Source organism: Miscanthus floridulus, chromosome 8 (assembly GCF_019320115.1).
Source record: "Miscanthus floridulus cultivar M001 chromosome 8, ASM1932011v1, whole genome shotgun sequence".
Lineage (NCBI taxonomy): Eukaryota > Viridiplantae > Streptophyta > Magnoliopsida > Poales > Poaceae > Miscanthus > Miscanthus floridulus.
The window spans coordinates 220,308,502-220,333,931 of NC_089587.1; the positions used below are offsets into that span (position 1 = coordinate 220,308,502).

Below are 25,430 nucleotides of genomic sequence, written 5' to 3' on the forward strand. Positions count from 1 at the left end.
CGCTGCCTTCTTGTCGGGAGAGAATCGTCGTAGTCGTTACTTCATAGGCTTGGAGCCTTCATTGATATCAATTCCGTGCTCAGCCAACTCTTTTGGGACCCCTAGCATGTCGGCCGGCTTCCAAGCGAAGATATCCTTATTGTCCCGAAGAAAGCTGGTGAGCGCGAGTTCCTATTTTGCCGATAGGTGGGCACTTATGGTTGCTGTTTTTGTGGGATCACCGGTGCCTAGGTCGATTTGCTTCACGTTGGCTTCTTTTGGTGGTGCTAGGATGCTCAATCTCTTAGCTGGTATCTCTAGTTCTTATTGGCTTGTTTCTGCGGTGATAGTGGCTATTTCTTTTCTTCCATCGTTTGCCTGTGCCTTTGCTACAATTTGGATCGCCTGTACGTCGCAGTCAAATGCACGCTTTAAATCGCTCTGAAGAGAAAGAACTCCGTTAGGCCCTGGCATTTTAAGCAACAGGTACGGATAATGCAGTATTGCCATGAATTTTGCTAGTGTTGGGCGCCCAAGAATTGCATGATATGAGGAATTGAAATCTGCGACTTCAAATTTGATGAACTCTGTGCGGTAATTTGAGGGAGTCCCAAAGGTAATCGGTAGAGTGATTTGTCCAAGTAGCATTGCTGCCTTGCCAGGTACTATGCCATAAAAAGGTGTGCTTGTTGGTGTGATCATCCCGGCGAGTTGTAGTCCCATCTTCCTTAGAGTTTCTAAAAAGATGATGTTGAGTCCTGCTCCTCCGTCAATTAGTACTTTCGTGACAGTCATGCCGACAATGGTCAGATCTAGAACTAATGGGTAATGGCCTGCATTTCCTACGCTGGTCCACTGGTCTTCTCTTGAGAATTGGATTGGGTACTCTGACCAGTTGAGATATCTTGGTGTAGCGGATTCTGCGGCCATAATTATTCATAGCGCTAACTTTTCTTGATGTTTGCTTCTAGAGTCTGGAATCCCAGCAAAGATTACTGCTACTGTCCCTCTGGATTTTTGGAATCCCTTGTCATCATGGTTGTCTCCTTCTTTTTTCTGATTGTCTTCTTTATTGTTTCCCTTGCTATCTTTTCTAGTGTACCTTTCGTTGAAGGTGTAGCAATTTCTGATGGTGTGCCTCCCATTGGGGGTGCAAGGGGCAACGCATGTTCTCAATGTTGTCATATCTTCTAGGCTTGGTAAATTTCTTTGATTTGTCAGCCATTGCTACCGTGTTGTCTGGACCTCGCTTTCTCTCCTGATGTCTGTTGTTTCGAGGATTTTGCCTGTCCGGGTTGTCTCTGTTGTTCCTTTTCGGGAATCTTTCTTTCGTTTTTTCTTCCACAGTAATCATCTTTTCTACCGTTCTTCTAAATTCTTCATTATTTCTTTGCAGAAGTCTTGGAATTGCCACCTGGCCATGATTCCGTGAGAGAAAGCTTCGATTACTTCTCGTTGTGTGATGTCATGTACTTGAGCTCGTAGTTCGCTAAATCGTCGATAGTAATTTCTGAGACTTTCACCTCCTTTCTGCTTGAGTCCTTTTAATTCTGCGTGGGTGATTGGATGTGTAATAATTCCCGCAAAATTTTCACAGAAAGCTCTTTGTAAGTCTTCCCAATTTCTGATTGATCCGGGATTTAATTTGTCAAACCATTGAAGCGGCATGGTTTCTAGGGCCATGGGGAAGAATAAGGTTTTGATGTCATTGTCTCCTCCGGCTAATTCAATCAATTGTGAGTAAATCCTGAGCCATTGCTTCGCTTCGGTCTTGCCATCGTATTTGGAGTGGTTGGACGGCTTGAACTTGTGAGGTAGTCGAATCAATGCGAGTCTGTTTGCAAAATAGGGAAATCTATCGTGTGTTCTGGCTTCTGTATATTCTGATTCTGTGCCCCCTTCTTGCCAACTGTCATTTTGGCGAGAGTAGTTTTGTGTGACTGTCCGAGTAGGTGCTCTGCTTCTATCCTTTCTTGGTTGCTCTACTTGGTTATTTTGGCTGTGATTTCTTCGGCTCCCTCTGTTGTGACTTTCACTTGGTCCTAGTCTATCGAAAGCAGACTTCCTTTGATTTTGATCTTCCTGTTCATGAGATGTTGCCTTTCCGTCGTTCGTTTTAAAGACTGTTGATCGGAGGAAATCTTAGAGCTGTTCTTGTTTCTCATTGGGATGTGAGGTTGCCCTGAGTTCTTCTAGTGCTTCTAGGATCTTATCATAGGGAGTGTTTGCCACTCATCCTTCTTCGATTTCTCGTTCTGATTTTCTTCTATTGTACTCGGCTAGGTCTGATTCATATTTGTTCCAAGTGTCTTTCTGCTGTTTCGCACGGCGTTGTGTCCTTGTTTCAATTTATTCTTTCTTTCTCTTGCTTGCCTCTGGCTCTCAGTCTCACCATCGTATCCCTGGATAAATGGTGATATATTGGACTCAGATTCATCTGAAGACCTTACGTTGGGTGCTTCTGGGGGATCAATGGTGATCGAGGATGGCGAATCATGAGTACTTCTCTAGCGTGAGTTGTTATGTCATCGTCGTTGATTTCCGTATTGGCAAAGCTATTGATGACTTTAGTAGAGGTCTCAAAGTCATAGATGGAATCTCCTTCTTGGTAGGGTAGAATTGCTGTTGTCGTGTCATCGACTGGTTGGGCGGCGTCATCCTCAGGAATGGTATCTGGCCAGTGAATAATGCAGTCTTGAGATGTTATGGTTAAAACGAGGCCTTCCTAGGCTCCCTTTAGTGGCATTCTAAGCATGGGATAAGTGGATCCTTCATGCCATATCTGATAGGATGTTGCCATGTTGTGGAGTCCAAACGGAAAAAGACCTGACTTCTTTGAGGTATTCTAGGTGTATTTCGAGTAGTATTCTTGACAGGTTGACGTCATGTCCCAGAGCTTTGTCAGAAAAGAACTTGGTTTTCTAAAAGAACTCGGATAAGACTTCGTTTCAGAAGCAGAACTTGAGTTTGAGTCGGATGCATGAACTTGCGGGCACTGAGTCGGATTGAGCTGTGCAAATCTTCTGGCAAGCTGATCTGTCGTTATCGTCGAAATAGGATGATCTTGATGATGATCTGATTCTTCAAGGAGACGGCCTTGGAGCTTGCCATCGTCGCCTGCCTTGTAGATCCATGAACCGAAGATGAAGGTCGATCCCTTCGAGAAGATCATGTTGTTGAGGTCCATCAAGCTCTCGGATGCAAAGTCGCTGAAAGCCCCTACCTGGCGCGCTAGCTGTCGATGTTTGACCATCGATAGTCTACCACGGGGGTACCTGGGGTAGTATGTTCGGGTTTCAGCATATGCAGAACTCGACGGTTAACGCAAGAGACAGTCGATTTATCCTGGTTCGGGCCCTCGATCGTAGATCGAGTAATAACCCTACGTCCAGTCGGCGTTAGCCTTTACGTTGGATTGATTGTAAAGTGTTGTGTCGTACAATTGCTCTATCAAACTCCTGATCCAAGGTGCCCTGCCCTCCTTTATATAGTTAGGAGGCCAGAATCCTAGTCGGCTTACAATAAGAGTTCCTAGTAGGATTATAGAGTAATACTACTACTAAGATTACAGGAGAAGAATCCTAATTGGACTAGGTCTTCTTCCTTCCTTGCGGAGTATCCTATGGGTCCCGTACCAACAATGCCTTGACCTCTGGAGCTTTAATTAGGATATTCCCTATGTTGATGTGTGAAATAGCCAGCGTCATCTGTCATGTACTCATCAAGACCCCCGACGTGCCACCCAAGATCAGCACCCTGATCCAAATAGCATGAAGCAGTTTGATAGCACATGTGGCATGCAACATCATTGAAACATAGTCAGTCGGCTGATGAATTTTCCTTCCAACAATTTCAGTTTCGCAAAAGTAGTCAGAGTGAATCCAACTAAGTTGTGGCAGTAGTCAAGCCCTTGAGCTTAGTACTGACTAAGCCACGGAGGTGAAGAAATCTCATCTTGTGGAGTAGAGGTCGAGTGAGGCCGCGCGGAGATCATGTCTCACCCAATGATGTAGTAGCTGAGTAAAAGCGACCTACAGAGGCGCTTGCCTCACTCAGCAAAGTAGTGGCCAAGTAAGGCAGCCTGCGAAGGGTGCGTGCCTCACTCGGTGACGTAGTCCAAATCTAGTCCTTGTCTTTTTTCTGATTGTCTTCTTTGTTGTTCTCCTTATTATCTTTTCTTGCATATCGATCAATGAAGATGTAGCAATCTCCGGTGGTGTGATTTCCTTTAGGGTGCCAGATGCAATGCATGTTTTCAATGTCTTCATGCCTTCTGGATTTGGAAAATTTCTTTGATTTGTCGGCCACCGCTATAGTGTTGTCGGGTCCGCGCTTTCTCTCCTGATGCTTAATGTTTCGATGATTTTGCCTATCCGGGTTGTCTCGGTTGTTTTTATCTGGGAACCTTTCTCGCGTTTTCTCCTTTGCAGTGATCATGTTCTCTACAATGCGTCTAAATTCTTCATTATTTCTTGGGTTTTCTTTGCAAAAGTCCTAAAATTGCCACCTGGCCATGATTCCGTGAGAGAAAGCTTCGATTACTTCTCGTTCGGTGATATCATGTACTTGAGCACGTAGCTCACCAAATCGTCGATAGTAGTCTCTGAGGCTTTCGCCCCCTTTCTGCTTGAGTCCTTTTAATTCTACATGGGTGATGGGGTGCGTAATGATACCTGCAAAATTTTCACAGAAAGCTCCTTGCAAGTCCTTCTAGCCTCTGATTGACCCTGGGTTCAATTTGTCAAACCATTGGAGGGGCATGGTTTCTAGGGCCATGGGAAAGAACAAGGTCTTGATATCATCGTCTCCTCCAACTAGTTCAATCGATTGCGAGTAGATCCTGAGCCACTGCCTTGGTTCGGTCTTGCCATCATATTTAGAGTGGTTGGATGGCTTGAACTTGTGAGGTAGTCGTATCGAAGCAAGTCGGTTTGCAAAACAGGGGAATCTATCGTGCGTTCTGGCTTCTTTGTATTCTGATTCAGCCCCTCCTTCTAGCCAGCTATCGTTATGGTGAGAGTAGTTCCGTGGGGCTGTTTGGATGGGTACTCTGCTCCTGATTTCCTTTGGTTGTTCGACTCGGTTGATCTGACTATGGTCCCTTCTACTTTCTCTGTTGTGGCTTCTGCTTGGCCCAAGTCTCTTGAAAGCGGACTTTCTTTGACTTTGATCTTCCTATCTGTGGGATGTTGACCTAGCGGGTAGCCTCGAGCGGGTCCTTCCATTGTGTGCTCTTAAGGCCGTTGACTAGAGAATATCTCGAAGCTGTTCTTGTTCTTCATTGGGATGTGAGATTGCTCCGAGTTCTTCTAGTGCTTCTCGAATCCTACTGTAGGGTATATTTGCCACGCGCCTTTCTTCAGCTTCTAGTTCTGATTTTCTCTTATTGTACTCGGCCAGATCCGACTCATATCTGGTCCAAGCTTCTTTGCGCTGCCTAGCACGGCGTTGGCGTCCCTACTTCAATTTGTTTCTCCTTTCTCTGGCTTGTTTCTAGCTCTCGGTTTCACCATCATGCCCCTAGGTAAAGGGTGATATATTGGATTCAGATTTATCTAATGACCTGATGTCGGGTGATTCTGGAGGGGCCAACGATGATCGGGGATGACGAACTATGAATACTTCTTGTGCGTGAAGTGTTCTGTTATTGACGCCAGCTTCCACACTATCAGAGTCATTGAGAACTTTGGTAGATGCTTTAGCGTCATAGATTGAGTTTCCTTCTTGGTATGGTAGAATTGTTGTTGTTGTCATGCCAACCAATGGACGATGCAATCTTGAGATGTTATAGTTAGTATGAGGCCTTCCTGAGCTCCTTTTAGTGGCATTCTTCGCACCGGACTGGTAGATCCTTCGAGCTGTGCCTAATAAGATATTGTCATGTTATGGAGTCCAAATGGAAAAGGACCCGACTTCTTAAAAGAACTCTGAAGGTACTCCGAGTTGAATTCTTGATAGGTTGATGCTGTGTTCTGGAGCCCCATCGGAAAAGAACTCGGACTATTACAGAAAGAACTCAGGCAAGACTCCATCTTGGATGCGGAGCCTGGGTCTAAATCGGATGCGGTTGGTCGTGAAGTCTGAGTCGGATCAGACATCACGAGCTGCATGAGCCTTTCGGCGAGTTGATCCGTTGTAGTCGTCGAAATAGCAAAATCTTCACGGCGATATGAATCTTCGAGGAGATGGTTTTGGAGCTTGCTGTCGTCATCTGCCTCGCAGATCCATGAACCAAAGATGAAGGTTGATCCCATCGGGAATATCATGTTGTCGAGGTACGAGCACTCGGATGCAAATCCGCCGAAAGCCCCTACCTGGCGCGCCAGCTATCAATGTTTTACCACCGATAGCCTGCCACTAGGGTACCTAAGGCAGTTGTTCGGGCTTCAGCGTACGCTGGAGTCGATAGTTAACACAAGAGCAGTCGATTTATACTGGTTTGGGCCCTCGACCATGATCGAGTAATAGCCCTACGTCCAGTCGGCGTTAGCCTTTGCATTGGATTGATTGATATGTTTGTGTTACACCTGTGCTTCGACCTTCGTCTCTTCTGTTGAGACTTCTGATCTTGACTTTTTACCTTACCGATCTAAGGAGCCTTGCCCTCCTTTATATAGTCCAGGAGGCAAGAGTCCTAGTCGGTTTACAATGTAGAGTCCTAGTAGGATTACAGGGTGGTATTACTACTAGGATTACATGGGAGGAATCCTAGTTAGACTAGATCTTCTCTCTTCCTTGTAGGGTATCCCATGGGTCCTGCATCGACAAGTAGCTCAGAGAATTGCCATGAAGAAGTGGAAGTCGAGTTAGAAACAAAAAAGCGAGAAATTGGACTTGTTTCTACTATCTGCAGAGCACCGGAGCTTAGCACCGGAGTATTGGAGTGAGGCACCGAAGCATCCGGTGGCCTCTGTGCCTCGGCTGTAGTTGGTAGGGCCCACCGGATGGTTCGGTGGTGCCACTTTGGTAGCACCGGAGCATCCGATGTCTCCCAGCAGAACAGCAGGAAACACTCTGAAGGGGTCTGGATGGTCTGGTGCTGTGCAAGCACCTGGAACGGATCATCCGGTGGTGCAGTGGATTTCAGCAAGTTTCTCAATGGTCAAGTGTGCATCGGATGGTCCGGTGCTAGCTTGGGGTAGGCACCGGATCATCCGGTCCTACGTAGAATTAGACAAAAGGTTCCAACGGCTAGTTTCTTTGCTTGGCTTATAAATAGATGTGGAGCTCATGCATTTCACTCCTCTTGCCACCCAGGAAAGTCAGTTGGAGTATTGTGAGAGCAAGAGCAAGCAAAGCACTAGTAGTGATTGTGGAGTCTCTTAATTTGAAGATTAAGGACATTGTTAGTGCTAAGAGAGTGGCAAGTGTGCATCACCCTTTCTCTTTGGCTTTTGCAGGTCAAGTGAAGATCATTGCTTGTTACTCTTGGTGATCGGCATCACCTAGACGGCTTGGTGGTGTTGTTCTTGGTGATCTCTGAAGGAGGAGTCTTGTGAGAGGCCCAAGAAGGTGTACACGGCTTGGGATCCACCGTTTTGGAGATGGACAAGGATCAACCACTAGAGAGCACTTGATCCTCGTGTTGGATCAAGGGGGAGCTACACCCTTGCGTTAGGTGCTCCAAACGAGGACTAGGGGAGAGTGCCGACTCTTCGATACCTTGGGAAAAAATCGGCCTTCTAACCCTCTCTTTACTTTGTACAATTTCCTTTCTGCATTTACATTCCTAGAAATTGCCATGCTAGACTAGGGTTGGAACTAGGGTGCTAAACTTGTTTCCACGATTAATTCATAGGCACACACTAGTTCTAGGCACATGGCTTGATTAGGTTTTAATTTCCGCATTAATTTTTGTAGAAGCCTAATTCACCCCGCCCCCCTCTTAGGCATCTTGGTCCTTTCAAGTGGAGTGGAGCCAAACAGGATGTGAAAAATGATGGAGTGGAGCTAGGAGGTGGAGTAGAATTCTTGGAGTAGAGCATAATTTTTTAGAGTGGAGTGCTTCCAAACAGGCCCTCTTGTGCCACCAAACGAACTAATTACTCCCAATACAACCATAGAACATATTGGCACACTTTCTTTCATGACTTCATCTGGCGCAAATACAACATTGCTACCATTTTCGATATCCATAGCCAAACATCAAGAGTGATAATTTCTGTGGTGGAGAGCCACCAGAGACGGAGCAAGAGGGCGCGGCAGTGTGAAAGAATCTAGTTAGAGTGGCGGCGGTGGATCCGGCGACAGGGGCCGTCGGAGATGGGAAAGGAGGGCGGCGGTGGGGGCGAGGAGAACGAGAGATGGCAGGGCTCCTTCGGCGACAGTTTCGCTTCTAGTGGCGCGGGCGGCTGGTCCGGCTACGGGCTAAGCTATGCTTGATTACAACAGCTGTTACTAGCGATTAGTATTTGTTTTAAGGCCTATTTGGGAGAGCTCCGCTCGACAAAATACAGGTCCACTCTACCATTTTTATTACATCCTGTTTTGCTATTGTATAGCTCCACTCCACCATTTTACTCCATCCTGCTGCTGCTTCTTCCTCCTCCTCCCTGCATCTCCTCTCCTCTTCTCTCTTGTCGTGATGTGCACTAGGCTGCTGGTGCTCGCCGCTGCACGGATGGGAAGGACAGGCGCCACGGCCACTCGCACGGGGGCGCGGTGCTACGGTGCCCACGCAATCATCCCATGGTCGTCCTCGCGCCCATGCCGGCGATGGCGCTCGCACCTATCACGACGCCACCGATACACCATTGTAGCCACGGTAACGCAGGCTCCCGGTGAAGTCGCATAACGGGAAGGAGGTGGCGATGGGTAGGGCTGGACAAAAAGCTCGAGGCTTATTCGGTCGCTTGGTGATGTGAACAAGGGTTCCTAATCTTCCAAAAGGTTCAGATAAACAACGATTTGGTGGAGTCACGACACACCTCGGTCTGGCTTCCGAACAACACAATTCGAAACCCCGCAATCGCAGCACCACGTCTCTTCAGGTTATCGACCGGCGGTGCATTGTCGACCTCGCCAAGAAGGCTAATCCTTACCTGTGAATCGAAGAACACAAGTAAGAACAAGGAAGAATGCAACCGAATTTGCAGATGAATGATTAATCTCACAAGTTGGGGTCTCACAAACCGAACGAGCGGTGAAACTGTTCTTGATAGAATAATCTAAGCAAAACCCAAACCCTAACTTGGGTGGCGGATACTGATATAAAGTCTTTAGGGTCGTGCAAGACCCCCTGGACACGCCCCTAATGGGCTCCAACATGATACACGGCCCAAAGACCGAAATACGGTGGCGTAGCACTGAGACAGATTCTGAACATCAACTTGTTTTGACGATTCCTGATGACTCCGCATGAATTTGGACTTGGGACCAGTGCCATTGGAGGCGTCTTGAAATTATCTTTCCATCCATATAAAGAACGACCAAATCCGAGCCCGTATGCGACCTGTGCGTCTGTTTTAGTGCAGACTGTTCTTGGATTTCGAAACCAACTTGAACTCGAATCGGTTTGGGCATGTCCTTGTTGGTCCTCCACGCCTCCAAAGCCTTCTCCACGCCCTTGCTGATCCTCTCCGTGATTCCTAAGCATAATATTATCATTAGGTAGCAATCTATTCTTAAAATCATATAAAGAATTGCTTAGGAACGAGCTCACCTCTAAATTTAATTGTCGCGCACGAGCTCGAGTGATTGGACCTTAAATGTCCAGCGGAGGATTCTTGTGTGTATCCGAAGGAGTGATGTCCTCATCACTCAGCTCGCAGCTAGCTCGGCTCGGATTGGCTCAGCTCGTTGCATTTTCTTAATGAGCCGAGCTAGGGTTTTAGCTCGGTCACTAAAATGAGCTAGCTCGCGAGCCGCTCACGAGCTCAATGAGCCAAGGAGCCTAGTAAAGCCAGCACCTCATGTAACAACAACCCATGAGCGGGAGCCAAACCAACCCAGCAATTCTCAATTCTAGTCCAGCTATGCTCTTCTCGAAACCCTATCCACTCGCTGTCGCCCTCACGCAACGCTGCCACCCATGACTCTCCGCCTCCCTCCCTCTCTTCTCGCCTCTGTCACACGCCGGCCACCGCCGCTAATTGCCTAGATCTCCTCGGCGTCCGCAACTTTTTAGACCAAAGGCATTCACCCCACTTTATTAGAAAGCGTAACGAATACCCTGATCCGACACTGGGGATACCAGTTTACAAAAGACGAGCAAACATCCAAACGGAGCTACCTCAAACCTGAACACGCAACAAACCAGAAACACGCTCAACCACGGAGCCACTATCTCACGAAAAGAAAACAAAAGGACACTCGCGCAACAGCAGCGTTACATCAACGAGTTAGCTTTCGCCGAGATCCTGTTCATCATCTCATCTGCCATCGGTAACATCTTCGACTTGAGGAGGGGGCGCCAAGACTTGGACAACATCAACGACTTGTAGATCAACGCCACCGGGGATTGCAAGATCTTCTTGTTGAACACCATGTCATCGCGGGTCTTCCAAACGGACCAGAGAGCACCTGCGCATATGAAAATGGTTGTCATTTGTTTCTTACCTCGACAAGATTCCACGACCTCTAAGAACAGCGAGGAGCAGCTGGTTGGCGATGTAGACCAACCAAGACAGTCTCGCAGAAAAGACCATAAGAAAATGGCAATAGGGCACCGGAAGAGAATATGATCTGAGGTTTCAAATTCATCGCACACAATGCATTTCTCAGACCCAGCCCATTTCTTCTTCTTTAGCTGCACACCACATTGAATCCTATCATGGATTGCCATCCACATGAAGATTTTCACCTTAAGAGGGATAGGACTTTTCCAGATTAACATAGCTCTAGTATCAGTGACCCCACCATATGTAATCTCTTTATACAAAGACCTCGCAGTGTATTTGCCTGACTTCTCCAAAGCCCAACGAACTGTGTCAGAGCCTTCAGTCAGCTGTACCGTACTTAGCAAACCCAGCAATTCTAACCAATCTTGCCACTGATTCTCATTAAGCTATCTTCTAAAAGGCACAATCTGTTAAGTAATTAGGCAATTTCCAGATTAAAACCAGAATATAAATCATGACAATCTGAAATACTAGATTAAGCATGTACTGAATACTTGCATGATCAAACAACATATTGTATAGTATAAATATGACTACTGGTGTAAGCATAGCTCGTACACCAAACAGATTGAACAGTATGAACGAAGACATTAGAACGCGAGGATTATACCTGCCGACTGTAGCTGTAGTCGTTGGTGATGCAGATGGTGGTGATGATGGAACGAGGTCGACGTCGAAATCGTTGATGTTGAAGTCGTCGTCGAAGTCGTCAATGAGAGGTGGAGGAAGAGCTCGGAGCAGCTGACGACGGATACGCCAGGACATAGCGCCGCCTGACTTGGATGGAAGACAACCCGTCGTGAAGATCGAAAGCAGTCACGAGAAGAGCGCTTCCCAAAAACCTTATTCGCCTTCTCCCGGTGCAGGATCGCAAAGACGAGGGTTCCAGAGACCTGCTCGTCCGATCGCCGGTGCACGCAGACGATCGAACTGGAGAAGCTACGGCGGCAGCACAGCAACAAGAAGAGGCAAAACCCTAGCTCAATTATATGCGTCTTGGCGTGGCCGGTAAGCTGCATATATATAGTACTGTCCAACCGACCTCGTGTCGCAATCACGATCTAAATCGTTTAGGACTCTGCAACTTGAAGACCTAGAAACCAAAACTGCAAAAGGAGACCGCGCTCCCGCAAGGTGAGGAGCCAGATTTCAGCGGACCATTCATGCAGGTGCCGCGCACACATGCAGTCCCGCAGCAACAAGAAGAGGCAAAACCCTAGCTCAATTAGATGCGTCTTGGCGTGGCCGGTAAGCTGCATATATATAGTACTGTCCAACCGACCTCGTGTCGCAATCACGATCTAAATCGTTTAGGACTCTGCAACTTGAAGACCTAGAAACCAAAACTGCAAAAGGAGACCGCGCTCCCGCAAGGTGAGGAGCCGGATTTCAGCGGACCATTCATGCAGGTGCCGCGCACACATGCAATCCCGCAGCAACAAGAAGAGGCAAAACCCTAGCTCAATTAGATGCGTCTTGGCGTGGCCGGTAAGCTACATATATATAGTCCTGTCCAACGATCTAAATCGTTTAGGACTCTGCAACTTGAAGACCTAGAAACCAAAACTGCAAGTCGCAATCACGATCTAAATCGTTTAGGACTCTGCAACTTGAAGACCTAGAAACCAAAACTGCAAAAGGAGACTGCGCTCCCACAAGGCAAGGAACCGGATTTCAGTGGACCATTCATGCAGGTGCCGCGCACACATGCAGTCCCAGCGAGGCGAGCAAGTGTGCGCGTGTGGGCTTCTTTTTCTCCTCCTCACACTAGACTTGAGGAAGTGGAGAGGACTTCCATATTTAAGTATGGCTACCTCCACTTCAACAGCAAGGTGGTACTAAAGAGTTCCCACGTCCTCCCTTGCTCACATGAATGGGCCTTTAAGATTTATTAGGAATTTCACAATTGGTTATTGGGCCAAGCCCATATAAATTCCAACACAATCCACTGCCCCTGAGCGCTTGCTCTGTCGACCTCCAGATCCTGATTAGTTGCAATCTGAAAAAGAGCAGGGAATCTGGTTTTCAGAGGACAGTTTCCCAACCAGCAGTCTCGCCAGAATCTAGTTTGTTTACCACCTTTAACCTCAACTATTCTACCCTTTTCATACCAGAACTTCATATCTAGCAAAGATCTCCAAAATTGAGACCCCTTCCTGTTTTTCACCTGAAAAATACTTTTTGGTCCCAAGTATTTGTTCCTTAGCAAGGAACAGCACAGACTGTCGCTCCCAGTTTCAAGCTTATCTATCCACTTAGCCAACAAACACTTGTTCATAACCCTGACATCTAGAAAGCCCAGCCCACCAAACTCTTTTGGTCTGGAAAGGCCCTCCCACTTAACCATGTGGTATTTTCTCTTCTTGCCTGTACCCTACCAGTAGAACCTGGATCTGATAGTGTCCAAAGCTTGATAGTTCCCTTCATACAGCTCATATACCCCCATGGTGTACAAGGGAGTGCAGGACAAACAAGAATCAATCAAAACAGACTTTCCTCCAGAAGACAGATAATCACATTGCCAGGTTCCCAGTCTCTTTGCAGCTTTATCACTTACATATCTCAACTGAGCTTTTGTGATTTTGTGGTGACTCACAGGCATACCTAAATATTTTATTGGGAAAACCCCAACTTGACAACCCAGGATATCAGCAACCTGTTGTGTTTCTTCCACTGACAGACCAACAGTAAAAACTTCACTTTTCTCAAAATTGATCTTCATGCCAGACATAGCCTCATAGCAGGAAAGGATCAGTCTGGTATTTGTGAGATTTTCAGTAGAAAAATGCAGAAGCAACACAGTATCATCAGCATACTGTAGATGGGTGATACCTCCACTTATCAAATGTGGGACTAACCCCTGGATCAAACCTGCACTTCTAGCTCTAGTTAGCATGGCTGACAGGGCATCAGCTACCAAATTAAACAGCAGAGGAGACAGGGGTCACCCTGTCTCAAACCTTTGAAACTTCTAAAGAACTCTCCTCTCTCACCATTAAGTTCTATACAAACTCTACCACCTCTGACCACCTGGTTAATCCACTGGATCCAGGTTTCTGAAAAACCTTTTCTATGCATCACTTCATCCAAAAAATTCTAGTCCACTTTGTCATAAGCTTTTTCAAAATTCAGCTTCAAAATCACACCCGCTTTCTTAGTAACTCTTAGTTCATGCAATATCTCTTGTAGAATAATCACCCCTTCCAAAATATTCCTTCCAGGGATGAAGGCAGTCTGATATGGACAGATAATCTTGTCTATCACCGAGGTTAATCTAAGAGTGAGTGCTTTGGCAATGATTTTATATATAACATTGAGCAGGCAAATGGGTCTAAATTGCTTGACATTCACCGCTGGCTTGACTTTTGGGATCAAAATGATGACACCATAATTGAGTCGCCAGAGCTCTAATCTGCCAGCAGCCAAGTTATCCATCATCTCCTTAATATCACCCCTGATTAAAGGCCAGAAAGCTTTATAGAACTCTACTGAGAATCCATCTGGACCAGGGGCTGTGTTATTTTTCATCTGTTTGATTGTCATATCCAGTTCTTCCAAAGAAAAAGATTTAGTTAAAGCCTCATTGTCTTCTTCCTGAAGCCTTTGACTGACAGGCCATAACTCAGTATCAAGATGCATATCTGCCACATCTGCCTTGCCAAACAATTGTTTATAATATTCAGTTATGTGTTGTTTCAGGAGAACTGGGTCAGCCTCCTCTTGCCCCTCTATCTCAAGCATAGTAACCTGCATTTTCCTCTTTCTGCCATTAGCACACTTATGGAAGAAACTAGAGTTAGAATCACCCTGGAGCAACCCTGGAGTCCCCGCCGTCTTCATTGTCAAGCTTCCGGCCGAACCGCCGCGGGCCTTGTTCCCTTCGGTACACGGTGGCGGCCACACCACAAGCACGGTTGGTGTGGTCTCGCAAGACTACAAGCCCCGTCGAGTACAAGCATGGTGCACGCAAGCACCTTTGGATGAGGTATGCAAACCTCACTAGCAACTAGACCTAAGCTTAGAGCAAGCGCATATGAGCATGGTCTAACTAACCTAAGCACTTCGCAAAAGCACCTACGCTAATCACCTTGTGATCTTTAAGCCCTATGCAAGTGGAGAGCACAAATAAGGTGCAGCAACACCCTCCTATCTTTCCTCAGCTCCCACTCACTCCAAATGGCCGGTTGGAGTGGTATTTATAGCCCCCAAGTGGAGAGCTAGCCGTTGGAGATGAAATCCATTTTTCTGCGTGGTCACCGGACAGCAACGTGCGGTCACCGGACAAGGGGTGACGGTGCCCCAACGGTCGAATTGCAACGGCTATTTCAAACTAGTCGTTGGATAAGTGGTCACCGGACAAGGGGTGACGGTGACCACCCGGGCCAAACTCCCGAAATCGGTGCTCTCTGGAAAAATATGACGGTGCCAGGCACCGGACTGTCCGGTGGCCATGACGGTGCCACCTTTTGCTAAAACCTGAGAACCACCACATCTATCTTGTAGAGAATTTCATTAGCTTTCCAAAAAGTCCTGGATCATCGAAATCGGAATTCGGAGCTAAAAGTTATGCCTAAAATATGAAAGAGTGATGCTGCTGTTTTTGGGCACTGCCTAGGGGTGACGGTGCCCTGTCTGGTGCACCGCCCAGGGGTGCTCTGTCCGGTGCACACAGTCATGTCCGGTGCCAGCAGCAGCTTTTGCCCTTTGTTTATTCTTCTTCCGGGCTTCTTTATCTTCGCGTCTTGGACTCCTAACTTCACTTCTAGGTTGATCACACATCATCTAGCGTCTTCCTTTGAGTGTTGATCATATTCTTCACGTTCCAATCTTGGTCCAATCCGCGTTTGCATCCTATTGCACTATAAAATAAACACTTGCACATATGTTAGTCCAACTTAGTCACGTTCCTCTAGCGTCTTCCTTTGAGCGTTGATCATATTCTTCACGTTCCAATCTTAGTCCAATCCGCGTTTGCATTCTATTGCACTATAAAATAAACACTTGCACATACGTTAATCATGTTGATCATCAAACACCAAAATACAAACTAAATGGGCCGCGGTCCATTTTAATTACACCCTTCAGCGCCATCAGCTTCCAAGCGGCCACCGTGTCCGAGACACGCACCTGGTACCGAACCTGAAAGAAATCAGATGCGCCTGGTATAGGAGGAACGTCACCTTTATCTCAGTGACAGTTTCGTGTTAATCTTTGATGCCAAACCAAGGGCCTGAGCTTACATATTTATAGGTAGCACCGACCTAGCAGGTTTCCTTTCTACAACAAGGAAAGTAAAATAAAGAAAAAATAAAGAGAAGGAACGTGGGAGGGAGACACACGCAAGGGGTTAGATGGGAGCGGTCTGTAGCCGTGCGAGCGCTCGCGCGCAGGTAGGAATCTCCGCAAATTTTTTGGGACTAGAACATTTGGACGATGAAAGCAACGAACGACAGATGAATGCCACAGTGAAAGCCTAACAATAGGAATGGATTTGTATTTTAACAAAGATAGGAGCTTACACATGAAAGGGCATTATGTAACTGATGCCGTAAATCACTTACGAATACAAGGTCGATAATTTTACTATAAGCAGCATAAGGTCATGCACAAGCAATTACAGGTTATCTTAACTATGCCTTCAACTCGTCTCAGGAAAAAACTATGCCTTGAACAATACATAAACCACAACAGTAACGCAACAGTATGGTGTAGCTGAATAATCCATAAAAAGTTATTGAGTCGGCATGAATCTCAGCTCCAATTCTCCATTCTTGTGACTAAGCATCCTTCCTTGCATTATAAAAGGAAACCATCAGAAGCATGACTATTTAGTACCGAGATAAGGACAACTAAACAATTTTTTATTCAGACTTAGGTTCTGACAATAACCTATCTGATGCTGACAAGAAAAAGAGCTTGTGCATGGGAGGCCAACCTCTTCCTTGCTCTTCTGTGGCTTGGTCGTAGAGGAAAAAAAATAACTTATGGAAAACATTTATATAATAATAAGAGCATATCTGCCAGGGTAATGCTTCTGACAAGGGTGTGGATATGGGAAGTTTTAATACTTTCATTTGTCCACCAGCTTAGTTTAGGACCTGTTCGAGAAAAGTTTATACTTCAATAATCCTTGTCTTCAAAACAAAAGTTCAGACAATGTTTAATATTCAGATAAGCATATCCACCTCTGCAGAACCCCACTCAACCACTACTGTAAAATCATGTTTGAGCTATCCTAACTACATTATGCAGTACATTACGCCGCAAGCCATGTGTAGCCTGTTCTTAAATTGCATAATCTAACACCTGAAGAACCTGTCAGTGAAAATGCACTCAAAATGGAACACTAACATCCTATATTGCACTCCTATCAATCCTAATCAAGTTTATAGCTCATCAACTGATTAGTTGAGTGGAGAAGAAGGTAAGTCTTAAGTGGGTAAGTGACCTAGAAACTTAACACTCCTGCCTGGCAGTTTTGCTTGCCTCTGTTTTCACTGTAGCTGGCAGGCAAAAATCATGCATTACTCTTCTGTTTCTCCTCATAGTCACCCTCATGCTGCACATAAAAAACCTTATCTGATCAACATATATGAATGCCGTTGATATCCACTACTGTAACCTCTAATGGAAAAAAGAAAAGGTATATGCATATGAAGGTGAAAAGAAAAGAAAAGTTCAGAACAAAACCAATGTCACAACAAAAGTAGTCTCATGTTCTAGATTTTGAAATGCTCCATTCCATGTTCTTTAGGAAGCATATTCAAATTTAACTGCCACTTCTCTAATTTCATTCTGATAATACTGTACTGTCTAAACTTCAGCATTCTGAATAACGAAGTTGCAGGTAACTACATAAGTCTACTGCTCATATCCATAGTCTACGATCCAAGTGAAAGTGAGAATTTTGTATACACCTGAGCAATGATAATTAGGCCTCCCAGAAGCTAACCTTGGTGGCTTGATGCAGGTACTGATAAAATTAGAAAACCTGCATAGGTCCAAAATTCAATGTGTAGTCACAAACCCAGCAGTAAAATGCATGAGATCACATTATGGCAGTCTGCACACTCTCCTAATACGTTTTTGAAATCTGAAAAATGATAGGCAGTTAATAATGATGAAATAAGTCTTGTTGCAGGTTGTATTCAAGCCAAACAGAGAGAGTATTTTTGCAAGCAGCATTCAAGGCAAACGGAGAGAATATCTTGGGATCTCAACCATACCAAGCCTCTTAAACCTGATGGATAGCCTTCTCGACTTCTTTCCACAATCAAAAGTAAACAGCAGGATTAACAATTTAAGAAATAAAAAAAGTTTAGCACGCTCCAAAAAAAAAAAACTAACCATAGCGTAGCAGTAGGAAGCCCAATCAGTAAAAGGTCTGCATTAATGTGGTAGCATGGGGGGAAAAACAGACTGAACTAAAAAAGCAATGTCTACGCTCTACCTTATGTCCTTATCACAAAAATGTACAATACTTGCACCAGAAAATAAAAGGTCATGTATTAGACGGAGAAAGACATACCTTAAATCACCGGCAAGTTCATTATCATGCAAGATGTTTGAAAGCTTTGACTGCCCATATGCTCCTCCAAATCTAATACACCTGCAGACCACAAGGTTTGGATATCAATAGTCAATAAAATCCTTTCCTGCAAACTAATGCTTCGGCTCATTAAGATTATCTATGCCTAGTTTGGGTGTTGAACTTATTCTTATTATCAAGCATACTAAATTCAAGCTCATCAGGAAAATAGACCCCCTTTTAATGGAAGAGAATTACCAAGCACAGACCAAAAGGCAGCAGCAATATTACCTTGGGAAATTACACTGCTTTATTGGATTAAAACAAAAGGAAGCGCATGCAAGCAGTAGATGGCCTGCTTGGAAAAGAAATTACACTAAGGCTAATATACACAATGAATAAAAATTCAGATGACATTAGGACAAAAGAAACATGTCACACCAATAAAAGAAAAATAACCGGCGCACAGGCAGGCTGGCAGCCATTTCCTTTAAACATGTGACTAACCCATTTCGACAACAAATTAGTTTTCAGTGGCCTATCCAAAATTAAGAAACTTTTTATATGATAGAACTTGAGAGGAAAAAGAGGAGGTTGAGCAAGCAAGCAGTGGAGAGTTGTTTTTCCAGATCGCGTCGTCATGATAACTTGCTGCTGATTTCTCAATGCAAACATGACATAGCCTCACAGGATGGTGATAGAAATCAATGTTTTGAAAAACGTCATTAAACGTCGTTTAATCACGTTTAAACGCTGAACGTTGGCCCAGCGTTGCGTTTAGGGGGTAAACGTTGAATTAAACGTTGTGCGTGATTAGGCGCTCGTTTAATCGCGTGGCAGAGATTAATCGCGCGTAATCGGTCAAAAAACGCGTCTAGGCGGTGGAAAACGCGTTGCTCGCGAGCGGGGAAGCGTCCGGCACGCGAGCGGGAAGAGGGAGGGAATCGCGCGCGCGTGCGGGAAATAAGCACGGGAGGGCGCGGGAAACACCAGGCGGGCCCGACGCGGGAGCACAAATCGGCCGCAGAAACGAAGTCGGGATTTGTCGCACTCCAGTTCCGCCTCCGCCTCCGCCTACCTCCCGCCGCCTGCCTCCCTCCTCCCACCTGGTCCCTCCTCGCCGTCGTTGGTAGGGCCGTAGGGGTCGTTGCTAGGGCTCCCCTTCTCCTTCGCGGGCGCAGAGGCCGCAGGCGCAAGGGCCGTCGGCAACAGAGGCCGGTCCAGGCACAGCCCCTCAACTGCAACAGAGGGCAGGCCGCCGGCGCAGGGCAGGAGTCGACAACAGCAACACAGAGGCTGGTGCAGCCCCTCACTCGTTCTCTCCAGGTGCTCCCTCGGTCTCACCCAAATCCCCATCTTCCCATGCTCTGTTCTTTTGATTTCTGTATGTCAATCACTGAAATTGATCTGTTAGTCTTGGTCCTTATTATGCTACTCTTGTTCCTGTTAAGATTGAATGTGTACTGCTCCTTAGTCCTTGATGTGTTGATCTGTTACTCTTGGTCCTTATTATTCTACTCTTGTTCTTGGATTGGGATTAGGATGTCGGCTTCCGAAGCAGCAGCTGCTGCTGGTGCTGCAGCAGCGGCTCCAGAAGCTGCCGATATTGCCAACCACCTAAAGAGGAAATCATCTGATATAGGCTGGGAGTGGGGGCGTCTCTGTGATCCCAATGACAAGAACAAAGTCAAGTGTCTTCTTTGTGGCCATGAGAGTGCAGGAATTAATCGCCTTAAGCAGCATCTTGCTCATAGGGGCACTTCTATTGCGAAGTGCCAAAAAGTTCCTGATGATGTTAAGCAAAAGTGCATTCAGAATCTTGATGAAATAGCAAATAAGAAGAAAGGGAAGCAACAACGTGATAAAGAGCTTAGGGAGAATGTGCAACTTGCAACAGGTGAAGAGGAAGTGACAGAAGTTGAGTCACTTGCTGGAAGCTCAAGTACACCTCACAAGCTAGGACCCATGGACAGATTTACTCGTCCCATTGATCCCAAGTTAAGCAGTGCTGAAGCTAAGAGGCAACAGAACATAAATGAAGCACTTTGGAAAGAAAGAACTCACCAAGTGCAGCAATATGTTGCTAAATGGGTATATACACATGGTATGTTCTGTACTTAAGTAATTTACCATTCCTTATTGCTGCAGCCTTCTTATTTATTCGAATCCATGCATTATTAGCTGCTGCAATTATAATTTTCTGCACCATTCTATTTTGCAGCTATTCCATTTAATGCTTGTGATAATGATGAGTTCAAAGAAATGGTTGAAGCTATTGGTCAATTTGGTCCTGGTTTCCAACCTCCAACTCAGCATGATTATCGGGGTAGATTGTTGGATGAGGAGTATGCAAGAACGAAGAGCTTGCTACAAGACCGTGAAGATGAGAAGGTTAAGAATGGCTGCTCCATCATGACTGATGCATGGACAGATATGAAGAGAAGAAGTATTATGAACCTGTGCACAAATACTAGTGAGGGCACAACATTTATCAAGTCTGTGGAGATGTCAGATGTGTCACACACTAGTGAAGTTATCTATGAGCTCATTGACAAGGCAATTGAGGACGTAGGTGCTGAAAATGTAGTGCAAGTTGTGACAGATAATGCCTCTAACAACATGGGAGCAAAGGCATTGCTGCACCTCAAGAGGCCAAACATATTTTGGACTTCTTGTGCAACTCATACCATCAATCTGATGCTGCAAGGTATTGGCAACCTTGCAAAATTCAAGAAGACAATTGATCTAGCAAAATCATTCACTATCTTTGTCTATGGTCACCACCGGACCCTGGCATGTTTGAGGTCCTTCACCTTGAAGAGAGAAATCATAAGGCCAGGGGTAACCAGATTTGCTACAGCCTATCTTACACTGCAAAGTATGATGGAAAAGAAGGATTGTCTAAGGAAGATGGTGGTTGACTCAAAGTGGTATGACTTACCTGAAGCGAAGACCAAAAAGGGCAAGGATGCTACAGCCACAGTGTTGAACATACAATTTTGGAGAAATGTGGCCCTTTGTTTGAAGGTCTTTGAGCCCTTGGTGAAAGTTCTACGTTTGGTTGATGGGGATGTGAAGCCATCTATGGGTTTTGTGTATGGAGAACTTCTCAAGGCAAAGAAGGAGATCAAGGAGGCATTTGGAAATGTGGAAAGGAACTACAAAGAAGTGATGGCTATTGTTGACAAGAAGATGAAAGATAGGCTTGATTCTCCATTACATGTGGCTGCATATATGCTGAATCCTTACTACAGTTACAGCAATCCAGCAATCTTCAATGATTCAACAGTAGTGGAAAATTTCATGGAGTGTGTGGAGACCTTTTACTGTACAGATGATGACAAGGGATATAGGGCTGTTAATGTGGACTTGGAACAGTTCCAGAAGAGACTAGGAAACTTCTCAAAGAAGCTGGCAAGGAGCTGCGAACGCTTCGAGTTCAACCCGGGTAAGCTTTTGCATCATTTCTGTCCAAATTTGTACTGCAATTAATTCTATACAAAATTTTCTGCAATCAAAACAGCACATGTTTGAGACATTTGACTTCATTTTTTAGCATCTTGGTGGAGGCTTTATGGAGGTGGAGCACCAGATTTGCAATATATGGCTATTAGAATCCTCTCACTGACTTCTAGCTCATCTGGATGTGAAAGGAATTGGAGCATATTTGAACAGGTTAGTTTGTAGTCTCCACTAGTTGCTCTCTATTCCCAATTTAATGTACATGTGCTGATGTTGGAATTGTATTTTATAATGTACAGCATCATACAAAGAGAAGGAATAGGCTGACAACAGAGCGCCTCAACTCTCTGGTATTCATCCAATTCAATAATAAATTGATGTCCAAGAAGGAGAAGATTAAAAGAAAGAGTAACTATGAAGTGCTCCTAAGTAGTGATGCTTCTGAAGCTCAAGGATTTTTCTATGAGGGAGGGGATGATCATGCATTGGTTGTCTTCAGGGATGAGGAAGATGAGCTAGAACAAATGCCAGAGACAGGGATACCATGGAGTGCCCTTGGAGATGCAAGGAGATGATGACATTGCCTATGAGGATGATGAGGATGAAGAAGCAATTCTAAATTGCAATGCATTTGCGGAGTGAGGACTGAGGAGATTGCATGATGGCAGCAGCAGCAGTAGGCTGCCAAGTTATCTAAATATTAATATCTACTTATCTAGTTATCTTTAATTTGTGTGTGGACCATAAGACCATTATTGTGTGTTGTACTGTACTGTACTGTACTGCCTACTACTATCTTTAATTTGTGAGCTGTGACTGTTGTGTGTATATTTTCTTGTGATATTTTGCCTTGTGCTGCTGCCTGCTGCCCTGTTGTTTGGAAGCTTGGATGTACATGGAGTCATGTACAATATTGACCAGAATTGATGCCTTGTGCTGCTGCCCTGTTCTTGTGCTGCTGCCCTGTTGTTTGCTAGATCAATTTTGCCTTGTGCTGCTACCCTCAAAGATGAGTTTCTATTCTTGACCTATTATTTGAATTTTCTGTTTCCAGATTATTAAATTGTCTCTCTTTGATTGTTAGCTGCTGTTCAATGCAAGAAACCAAGGAGGAAAGGAACTCATGTCGAAAACAAGTGTGCAGCAAGAGGTATGATCACTGTTATTACTTCAAGTTGTGTTATTAGTACTGACTTTGCTCTCAGTATCACAAAAATTATAAAAAAACAAAAACGTTTAATCTCGTTTAAACTTCCTAAACTCTAAACTTTAGGCTAGCGCACGCCCAACGCACAACGTTTTTCAAAACATTGATAGAAATAATGAAATATTGGATCCGGCTGTTTATATCGGTAATGAATCAGAGGGGTGGAAGTCTCACTCACCAGTTCTGTACCTCTTGCTCCGAGGATTCGCTGACTTCTCCGGAGATTTGGGGCAACGGGTGTTCTCCTGCACAAAACGCAAGGGGTGTTCTCCTGCACAAAACATTTTCTACTACAGTTAAAACCTTGTTTTATTTCTATACATGATTGATGATTCAGTAAGAAAAAAAGGGCAATTGCACAGACCTCTGGTCTTACCTCTAGAACTGGTCCAGAGTCTAATACATCCTCCTATTATCTCAGTAATAGACACAACAATAGTTCAGGTTAGCAAAACAACCCAAATAGAAAATCTCCCTGCTAAATGTATGGAGAACCTTGGAACATTTTGTACTAACAGTAGCTTATTTTAATTCTATACACAATTGATGATTCAGTAAGAGAAAAAGGACAGGTACACAAACCTACTGGTGCAGTGTACGAAGCTAAAGGAAGGAGGAAGGGGAGCACTACCTTAATTCACGCAAGGATCTGGCTAAGCTCATTGGCATGAGCAGTTCTCCCTTCTTCAGCATAGGAGCGTGGCCATCCTTCCTATCCAGATCAGCGAGGAGGCGTGGAAGTCGAACCATCAAATCTGGAGGGGAGGGGCCGGCAGGCCGCCGCCCGCCGCTGCACCAGCGCCAGCGGAAGAGGGGGGCGAGGGAGAGAAGGGGCACCCGCACCGGAAGACAAGGTGGGGTGCCCCGCCGGTCCTGCAGCCGCGGCCCCCGCTGCTCGCCCAGCCGCCGCCCCCGCAGCCGCGGCCCTCGCCGGATCCGGAGGGGAGGAGCCGCCGCTCCGCGAGGCAGCCCGGCCGGCGCCGCCGGTGCTGCGAGCCGCGCCCTCGCCGGATCCGGAGGGGAGGAGCGCCGCGGTGAGGGGGGGCGGGGAGCGGCGCGCGGCACCGCGGGGAGGAGAGCGACGACGCGGGGGAGGAGAGGAGACGGGGGATGAGTTTGGGTGGGAGGACGGCGACGCAATTTTGAGAGAAGGGGAGGGCGTTTTCGCAAAAACGCCCGCGGGCGCGCCGCATGCCGCCGCGTGTCCCGTGAAACGCGGAGGGGGCTCAATTCCTGTAGCTTTTATAACCACTAGAACATCAGGCGCCCTTCGGGCGCCCTGCCTGGACTATTTAGCCCAATTTATATCCAATCAATATGAATATTTAGCCAAAACCAAATCCTTTTAGGTGCAAAGAAAAATAGATTCTTACACGACCAAAGATAAATTAAAGCATGAACATCATCTTTGAAGACCTTTGCATCAGGCAGCAGCACTATCGATAAAAGGTGTCATACCGTTGTCGCTGGAAGTCAGGAAACAACAAAATGGAAGCTATATATATGCAAATAGTACTATATAACCAACCAAATCAGATTAATTAACATGTTTTGGACTGTTGGGATGCACATTCAGCATGCCATCCACTCCTACATTTTGTGATCAAGCCGCTTCCTTCTCCTGTGAAGAACCCTAAGCAGAACATTATTAGATGACTAAAGGTTGTACTCCTAAGCAGACACACACAAGTCCATAATAAAACAGACATAAAAAATGGCAACGTATCATGTGTAAATCAACCAACCTGTGCAAACTTGAAAACTACCCATCAGGACCACTAGATGCTGATACAATGGATGCGATGAGAGGTGGGATTTTTTTGCGCTTAAGCCCCTCACCCGCCAGTCTTTTTTTGCGCTTAAGCCCCCTCACCCAATCCATTGGATCAGCATCTAGTGATCCTGATCGGTAGTTTTTAAGTTTTCACAGGTTGGTTGGTTTGGACCTGATATGTTGCCAAAAAAAAAAAATAGGCAGTTCCGATTTGTGCACCCATTTCCTAACAAACAACATCGCACAATCCATCTCTTGGAAGGAATGCGTCTCTGTTTTCAGGACTATATATACATCATTGTTCTGTTTTAGCTTGAAGACCACCAGTAGGAGGCTGTGCAGTTTGCCATGTAGCTTCAAATTGCTCAAGCACTTCCTCAACAGGTCCCCAAAGGCCTTGGCTGGCCTAATCACATCTTGCATCACGGTGAAGGCATCCTCCCTGACAACCTCGCCATGCCGTCGAGCATCTGCAATGCCACGTCAGTGCTGCCAGTGGCATCATGGCAATAAATGAGTTTATGCAAAAAATAATAACGATACGCATACGCATCTATTCTGGCTAGTTGTGCAATGTTTTCCGAAAACCAAAAACATAGCAAGAATCCACTACGTGTTTTATGTCTTCGAGCTAACAAGGCTTCAAATTGGTTTGTATTAGCAAACCGAGTAAAATTAAAATGATGCTCACTTAACCACTTAAATTCAATGCCCATAACAGTGACAACAACAACTCTGTTTCTTGTTGGCCATACAAAAGATCAATGCAAGTCTAGGGAACAAAACTATAGGCTCTAGTGTTGCAGCTTGTAGCCAAAGCACATGCAACAAATACAATGCTAGGGAAGACACATGAGATTG

The 25,430-nt window shown here is 45.6% G+C and overlaps 1 protein-coding gene and 1 long non-coding RNA gene across 12 annotated transcripts; one reads left to right on the plus strand and one right to left on the minus strand.

The window, feature by feature from the left end:
• Nucleotides 1-16,160: 16,160 nt before the first annotated feature.
• LOC136478213 (uncharacterized) lies at nucleotides 16,161-23,925 on the minus strand. 10 transcript variants are annotated; one of them, XR_010764216.1, is made up of 8 exons: nucleotides 23,427-23,925; nucleotides 23,172-23,204; nucleotides 22,974-23,066; nucleotides 18,127-18,207; nucleotides 17,516-17,589; nucleotides 17,085-17,157; nucleotides 16,488-16,696; nucleotides 16,161-16,384 (listed from the first exon to the last, which is right to left on the minus strand). It is a non-coding gene; the product is annotated as an uncharacterized lncRNA (long non-coding RNA). The 10 variants fall into 10 exon arrangements; XR_010764208.1 differs by having other exon boundaries at nucleotides 17,047-17,157; XR_010764215.1 differs by adding an exon at nucleotides 18,418-18,481 and having other exon boundaries at nucleotides 16,488-17,157.
• On the plus strand, nucleotides 18,515-22,961 carry LOC136478212 (uncharacterized). Of its 2 annotated transcripts, XM_066476571.1 has the most exons (5): nucleotides 18,515-19,452; nucleotides 19,668-20,230; nucleotides 20,348-21,574; nucleotides 21,683-21,801; nucleotides 21,888-22,961. In XM_066476571.1, exons 2-5 carry the CDS (start codon nucleotides 19,669-19,671, stop codon nucleotides 22,161-22,163), a joined length of 2,184 nt encoding a protein of 727 aa, XP_066332668.1. In that variant the 5' UTR covers nucleotides 18,515-19,452; nucleotide 19,668; the 3' UTR covers nucleotides 22,164-22,961. The 2 variants fall into 2 exon arrangements, with proteins under 2 accessions (XP_066332668.1, XP_066332667.1); XM_066476570.1 differs by having other exon boundaries at nucleotides 18,515-20,230.
• Nucleotides 23,926-25,430: the final 1,505 nt, after the last annotated feature.